This window comes from Phocoena sinus, chromosome X (genome assembly GCF_008692025.1).
Source record: "Phocoena sinus isolate mPhoSin1 chromosome X, mPhoSin1.pri, whole genome shotgun sequence".
Taxonomy (NCBI): Eukaryota; Metazoa; Chordata; class Mammalia; order Artiodactyla; family Phocoenidae; genus Phocoena; species Phocoena sinus.
The window spans coordinates 100,862,833-100,871,093 of NC_045784.1; the positions used below are offsets into that span (position 1 = coordinate 100,862,833).

An 8,261-nucleotide genomic window follows, 5' to 3' on the forward strand; every position below is an offset into this window, starting at 1 on the left:
AAGTCTTCTGTATTAATTAGCTTATATAATTACAGTATGTATTTAGAAATGTTCACTTATTTTCTCTTCGCTTAATATTATTTCCCAAGTCTCCAGGGAAGGAGCATGGGTATCTGCATGTTTGAAAAGTCCCACAGTGATCCTGAGAACCACTCTTAGAAGATGATCTATAAACTTGTGTCCAAGAGTCCACTGTTTAGGGCTCTTGTTATGACCATCGGTTAAAAAAATTGTTTTAAAGATTGTATTACCTCTCGCTTTCTGTTGAATTTTGCATTTTACAGCCTTCTGTGTTTCTTAATGAGTAACCAGATCTTTTCTGCTTTTTTGATATGCTGCCTTTGTAATACAGCTTTGAAGACTTGAGTCGGTAATGTTTTTCTTTGCTCTTTCTGCTTTATGTCATTTTAAATAGCTAAGTGTCAGTGATAGATTGAAACATGCCTGCGATTTCATATACACATACTTCTTGGGCAGCGGCTACTCTACTTCATGATAAACATGCAGATTTCTTTCGTTTCAGATCTTACAAGAAGACACAATGCATTCTCCCTGGATGAGCAACACATTACATGTATTTTGTGCGATTAGTGGCACGTCGAGTGACAGAGGTTATGGTTCCCCAAGATACACTGCTGAGATATGAGGACATGCAGATGTAAAGTGATAACAAGAATGAACCTTCTCAGGAATATTTTGAGCTGTGCAAATGTTAAAATTTAAAGATTTGATATACGTGGAGTGTTTTCTTCCTGACACCAAAATTTTCATGCTTTCAAACAGGGTGCTTACATATTTGTAAATACTTAAGCAACTTGAAAGTGCCTGGAAAATTGCACCACTGTGCTTGGTTTGTACTTTTTTAGGTAAATCTATATACTGAGAAGTAGAGCTCAAAAACGTTAATTCGATTTGCTCAGCTGTTGCTTAAAATAATAATGGTACTGTGTAAAATTGTATAATGGAACACAATAAAAGGTAAAACTTATTTGTAATTAGAAGTGAAGGAAATAATACTTGGAACTTAGCATTTTTCTTGACAGGAAGCCAAATTTATTATCATACTAATCCTTGGAGGAAAAAAAATTGATAAAATTTCCATAAAACAGGGATACTTCCAACTGGGGAGATGATTTGAAATCTTGCCTACCAGTGGTCAGGACTGGGCTAAGGGAAGCAAAAGCATTATTTAAAAAGGAAAATTTCACAAAGAAAGGATATGTATAGAAATAGCAGGGTTACCGATCCTTCAAGTTTTGATCCAGTGATGCTAGGTACTCCAGTTGGTCTCTCTGACATACAAGACAAGGGATTCCTTTGTGGCATAGCTTTGCCTAGCAAGCAACGTTCGTTGCCAGAGCTTCATCAGCGGAGGCTATCCGTAAAGCTAAACAAAACATCTCTGAGATCTGCAGTCAGTACATACTATGCAACTTCAAAGCTTTAGCAGCAGATTCTGAGAGGAGGGATTTTGTAATGATCATTTACAATGGTCATCAGTTTACAAGTTTAACAAGCATTTTGATAGAACTTGATGGTTGCAGCGTTTCTTGGGTGGGTATGCATAAGCACCACAGATTTAGCAACTGCTGGCTAAGGATTACATCTCTAACTATGAAGAAGCCTCAGACTACCTAAATAATTCAGGAGAAACCAAGATGCAAAGAACTTTTTTAGCTTGAGTTATCCATATAATTTTGGCTGCCTTTCGTGTAAACTTTAAGTCCTAGACTTATTTTTCTTATGTAGTTCAGCTTATTTTACAGACAAAAAAAAAAAAAGGGAAAACAGACACTGATATATAAATGGATCGCATGGAGCCTTGGCTTTTTAAATACTTTGTGATCAAGTAAACCTTAGAGATTATGCACCTGGCTTGGCCATTTTTCTTTACACGTCATTTTTAAGCTTTCAGGGGAGCATGAAATTATCTATGAAATGTTAATTTTGTATTTAACGGGGGATTCAGAAATTTCAGAGGCAGTTTGTAATTCCTTAATATCTTGGGGTAACTGGAGAGTTAGTTTCACCTTTAAAGTGATTATATTTGGCATGTACACGGAAAGAACCGTCACCTAGAGAGAGTGCTGCCTTCTGAGAATGAGGCATCTTGGGGAAACTTAAGTGCTCTTTTGTCAATAACTAGCCCCTATCATGTCCCCCAGCAAAGTATTGTGCCCTGTGGATAATTTTTTAAAGTATAACAAATGACCCCTGCCCTCAAGGAACTTGCAATCTAGTTGAGGAGGCAAGATAGACACAAAATTAAATAAAACAAGAATTAACAATATAAGACAAGAAAAGTTGTGCGTGAACGTTGACAGATGAAGGACATTGCCCACAGCTCGCATCACATTCAAGGAATGAGAGGCCGCTGTGAGTTGTAATGTTCAGGGATGGTTTCATGGGCAAAAGTAAGCCTTGAACAGGCTTTCAAAGGTGAGAGGGTGTTCTAAGCAGGAGGAACATCATAAGCAAAGGTGCAAAAAGAATTTGCAGAAGTTCAGGGGATGGTGGGACCAGTTTTGTTCAAGGGAGTAGTGGAAAGAAAGTTCAGACCTAGATTTTGGAAGGCCTTGAATACCAGGCTAATAGTATTTGGACTTTAGTCAGTAAACATGAGGGAGCCAGTCCGGGTTTTTGAACAGAGAGACTACTTGATTAAATGTTATTTTTAGTTATGAGTCCATAAACCCCATAGATGTGAACAAGAATGGAGAAGAAAGGACAAGTACAAGAGATACTCTGTGGAAAGACTGGACATGACTTATTGATGGCTAAGGAGAGAAGAGGAAAAGTTAAAGAGAATTTTGTGTCCTGTGGCCAGTGAGTTGTCCGGGTCGTAGCACAATTTCACTAGATTTTTTTTCACCAACTTTCAGACTGAGGTCAGAAAGCTATATACAGAGAACAAGGTGGGCTAGACTAGAGAAAGCCAGCGAAATGTGTTTTGAAACACTGCATATATTAGGCATTACTGTTTATATAGTTTAATGATTTCATGAAGTGATTTGGCCTCTACAGATTAATTCACATCAAAGAGTGCGTTTCTGCTATACTGATTATTTTTGCAGTTAAGCTTGAGTCCAATTTCCCCTGGAAGCTCTTGTTTTGATAGTCTTTGACCATATTGTAAAATGTGAATAAAGTCACCATTAGTAGTGTTAGTTTATCACTACAGTGATAACCCGTAGAGCAAGTAAGCAATTCCATGTAGGTTTTCCAAGTAACCAGTGCACCAATGGCATCCTGTCTCTAGATGGGATTGTTATTGTTACCATATGATTTGACTGCTTATAATAAATACTGTCAACATCTTTTTAGAAATGAAACGAAGAGCAGCAGTGGTAGCAACAGCCTTGGAACCTTGACCAACGTATCATAGAACTAGAGATGACTCACTGGTTAATTAACAAACTAAATAGGTCAGCGTAATAAAAACCTAAGCCTTTGATTATAAATACTGGTTTATCTGAAATGTAGAACCTGAGCAATGTATTGGAATAATAGGAAATTTCCAAACTCTTGAAAATATTAATAATCAGACACATATCTCAGGCTTGTGATCCACGAAATGGTGGGCTACCTTCAGTCTTGTTCTAACAGTATACTACTTCAGCTATCAAAACACAGGGGGGGGGGAAAAAAGCCACAGGGGAAAGGAGTAGAATAAAAGGGGTGGGGAGTGTGGGTGTGTGTAGCAAGGCTGTTCCCCTGTCCTGGGATTTGGCCTGTAAGAGTGCTTTGTTCATCTGGTTCCGGTTACAATAATGCTTTTTTTCTAGTCCCAAACCACGTAATGGTTACTTGAAGAAAAGTGTATATGTATGTTTATCCAACTCCTGATTGAACTTGTGACTAAATCCTTCAAAGATTTTGCCTCTGTGTATGGCATCTTAAAACTTTTTCCAACATGCTTTTTTTCTCTTCTGTTTTCCTCTTTATTGAGCTGTGATTCACACACCGTATGATTGACCCATTTGAAATGCACAATTCAAGGGTTTTTAGTATATTCAGAGTTGTGCAACCATCACCACAATTAATTTTAGAAATTTTCATCACTCCAAAAAGAAACCCCATACACATCAGCAGTCACTCCCCACTGCCCACCAACCAGCCCCCAGCCCCTGACAATCAGTAATCGACTTTCTGTATCTACAGATCTGTATTCTGGACATTTCATATAAATAGAATCACACAATATGTGGCCTTCTGTGGAACTAGCTTCTTTCATTTAGCATAATATTCTCAAGGCTCATCCATGTTGTAGCATGTATCAGAAGTTCACTCCTTTTTAATGGCTGAATAATATTCCTTTTGTATGGATACACCACATTTAATCTGTTCATCAGTTGATGGACATTTGGGTTATTTTTGCGTTGGGGCTATTATTGATAATGTTGCTATGAACACCCACGTACAAGTTTTTGTGTGGATATGTTTTCATTTGTCTTGGGCATATACCTAGGAGTTAGTTGAATTACTGGGTCATATGGTGACTCTACGTTTAGCGTTTTGAAGGACTGCCAGACTGTTTCCCGCAGCAGCTGCACTGCTTTACAGTGCCGGCAGCAGTAAGTAAGGATTCCAATTTCTCAGTATTCTCAGCAACACTTGTTATTATCTGCCTCTTTGATCATCACCTTCCTAGTGGGTGTGAAGTGGTATCTCATTGGGGTTTTTGTTTGCATTTCCCAAATGGCTAATGAAGTTGATCATTCTTTCATGTGTTTGTTGACTATTTTTATGTTCTTTGGAGACAAATCTATTCAGATTCTTTACCCATTTTTAAACATTGGTTTGTCTTTTTATTGTTGAGTTGCAAGAGTTCTTTATATGTTCTAGATGCAAGTTCCTTATCAGATATATGACTTCCATATATTTCTGTGGGTTGCCTTTTCACTTTTGTAATGGTGTCCTTTGAAACAAAAGTTTTTAATTTTGATGAAGTCCAATTTACCTATGTTTTCTTTTGTCGCTTGTGCTTTGATATTGTACCTAAGAAGACATTGCCTAATCCAAGGTCACGGAGATTTATACCTACATTTTCTTCAAGTTTGGGAGTTTTAACTCTTACTCTTAGGTCTTTGATCCATTTCAAGCTGGTTTTTGTATATGGTGTGAGATAGGGGTTCAAATTCATTCTTTTGCATGTGACTATCCAGTTGTCTTTGTACCATTTGTTGAAAAGACTATTCTCCCCCATTGAATTGTCTCGGCACCCTTTCCAAAAATCTGTTGACCATAAATGTACAGGTTTATTCTGGGCTCTCAGTTCTTTTCCACTGATCTGTATGTCTGTCCCTATGCCAGTACTGCATTGTCTTGATTACTGTAGCTTTGTAGTAAGTTTTTAAATTGGGAAGTGCAGGTCCTCCAACTTCATTCTTTTTCAAGACTGTTTTGGGTATTCTGGGTCCCTTGCATTTCCATATGAATTTTAGACCCAGATTATCAATTTTTGCAAAAAAAAAAAAAGTAGCTGGGATTTTGGTAGAATTTGCTGTGAACCTGTAATTTAATTTGGGGAATATTGCCACCTTAACAGTATTAAGTGTCCCAGTCCATGAACGTAGGATGTTTTTCTGTTTGCTTTGGTTGTCTTTAATTTCTTTCAAAAGTATTTTGTGGTTTTCAGTTTAGAAGTCTTACACTTCTTTTGTTAAAGTTATTCCTTAGTATTTTATTCTTTTTAATGCTATTGTAAAGGGAGTTTTTTTTTAATTTCATTTTCCGATTGTTCATTGCTAGTTTATAGAAATACAACTGACTTTCGTATATTGACCTTGTATCCCGAAACCTTGCTGAATGCATTTATTAGCTTTAATGGTTTTTTATGGGTTCTTCGGTGTTTTCTATATAAGATCATGTCATCTGAAAATACAGATAGTTTTACTTCTTCCTTTCCAATCTTGATTCTTTTTATTTCATGTTCTTACTTGGCACTTGGCTAGAACTTCCAGTAGAATGTTAAATAGCAGTGGTGACAGTAAGACGTCCTTGTCCTATTACTGATCTTTGGGAGAAAGCTTTCAGTCTTTCACCTTTAAGTATGGTATTAGCTGTGGGTTTTTCACAGATGCTTTTTATCAGGTTGAGGAAGTTCCCCCCAGCATGACTTGCATCTGTTTTCCAGTTCAGTTTCCCCTGGTAATCATATGATCCGTGTATGACATGTAGGGAAATAGATGAGAAATGGTTAAGAAATGTACTCAAGATACACATCAAATTAGAGATGAAACCAAGGCATCCTAACTCAGTCCACAGTGTTTTCAACTATTATATACTATTTCCTATAGTCTCCTGCTGCAACTTCCTGCAGCTTTCTACAGAGACCAAAAAAGTTTCCTCTCTTCCTTTTTACTAAGAAGGTAAGCTCCGTAAAGGTAGAGTCTGTGTCTAATTTTTCACCTCTGTTTCCTTGAAATCTAAAAGTGCCTGCCACAGAATAAGTACTTGAGCAGTCTCTAGGAAATAAAGCCAGTTTAGAAAGGCAGATACTCCCAGGGCTTTTATTATGATCAAGTCAATGTAGACAATATCCCAGCCCTCGGAGACAGTGCGGTTGAGAAGGTAAGACATAGTCACATAAGGTATGAAGAGGTCTGATAATAGCAAATCAGTGGTAATGGCAAGTGCTTGAATAGGCAGAGCTTTTCTAGATGTAGAACAAAAAAGGCTTCGTGGAGGAACACAGCCTTGAAGGATGGGTAGGAACTAGCGTGTGTGCATTAAGGAAGCACCTTAGGCAGGGTTTTTAACAAGAAGTTGAAAAATTAACTTCATTTTAATTATTATGTGGACTCTGACCGTTAAAACCAATCAGTATCACAAGGAACATGCAAAGGAAAAATAATAATAGAGTGCATGTAAAATCAAGTAACATTCTCTGTCTTGTTTTTCTGACTCCCTTATCCTTTCGTCTTAGATTCAAACTGGGTAAGTCAGTCTTTTCCTTTTGTCTAGAAAATGTATGCTCTAGTTGCTTCATTCCCATGTTAGAAAACTTTTTCAGCCTACCTCAGTCAAGTTCGGACCAACAAGTCTTGTTCTTTGCGCATTGTAGCATTTTGTAATGATCACTGCTTCAGTAGATCTCCTAGTTGAGAGTCTTAAAAAGCCCTGGACCCCTCATTCTGCGTGCCGAGTGTGTGCCTCTGATAGGAAACCAATGGAAGCCATCATGGGAGCAGTTCAGGGCTGCAATCCGCGAATTGTAGACCATTCGCCACAATTTTTTTTTGCGGTACGCGGGCCTCTCACTGTTGCGGCCTCTCCCGCTGCAGAGCACAGGCTCCGGACACGCAGGCCCAGCGGCCATGGCTCACGGGCCCAGCCGCCCCGCGGCGTGTGGGATCCTCCCAGACTGGGGCACGAACCCGCGTCCCCTACATCGGCAGGCGGACTCCCAACCACTGCGCCACCAGGGAAGCCCTCGCCACAATGTTTTGATCTCTCATCGTGAACCAGGTATATGAATGGTCAAGGCAGTATTCGGTGGGCAGGTATACGGATGAGAGATTATAATTAAAATCTAGTAGTTATTCCAAGGGTAGTCTTTTTCTGTCAGTAACTGGACTGGGTCTTCTGAATTCTGTATCCCTGAAGAGAAACATCTGATGTCTCTTTGAGGGATATAAATAATAGTGTCTGGAACTGATATACTTGAACATTTAATATTAAGAAGCAAAAGCAGACCTAAAATCGATGTGGAGTTCCGTTCAGTGCAAAGACGATCAGGTCCTATAGTGGTCAGGCAGTGAATTATTTCAGAATTCTTATTTGTCAGGATTTGAGATGCTTCCAGAACCACTGTAAGTCGTGATGATAGTACTATGCCCTCCCTCCACGTCCCAAACTAAATCTAGACACACAAACACAGACAAAATGAAAGAGGTCGAGTGAGGGAAAAGGGCCGAGTCGACAAAATTATCCCTATCAGAACAACTACAGTGAAAATGAAAGACTTCTGGAAGGAAACGTGGCTGCACTTTGTTCCACTGCAACCCCAAGTAGGTACAAGGTCAGCTGAAGACAATTCAGGTCACATGTAAGAGAATTTATGGTCAGGGAAGTCATTTGGGGGTATTTACGCAGAAAATGAGGTAACCCCACCACCACCACCACCACCACCACCACCTCCTCCTCCTGGGTTACGGAAACAGAACTTAAAGTTCTAGCCCTGGAAGGAGAATCTTCAGGAGGGAAAGTTCCACCTCTGTCCCCGTTGGTTTAACCATCTTGCAATTATTCTGCTTTCT

The 8,261-nt window shown here is 39.0% G+C and overlaps 1 protein-coding gene across 3 annotated transcripts in view; it reads left to right on the plus strand.

Moving 5' to 3' along the window:
- Window positions 1-1,040, plus strand: part of DOCK11 (dedicator of cytokinesis 11) — a 189,349-nt gene extending 188,309 nt beyond the window's left edge. For all 3 annotated transcript variants that reach the window (XM_032618688.1, XM_032618686.1, XM_032618687.1), the window contains one exon: window positions 524-1,040. In XM_032618688.1, coding sequence (XP_032474579.1) covers window positions 524-646 — 123 coding nt within the window. In that variant the 3' untranslated portion in view covers window positions 647-1,040. The remainder of the gene's footprint in view (window positions 1-523) is intronic.
- Window positions 1,041-8,261: the final 7,221 nt, after the last annotated feature.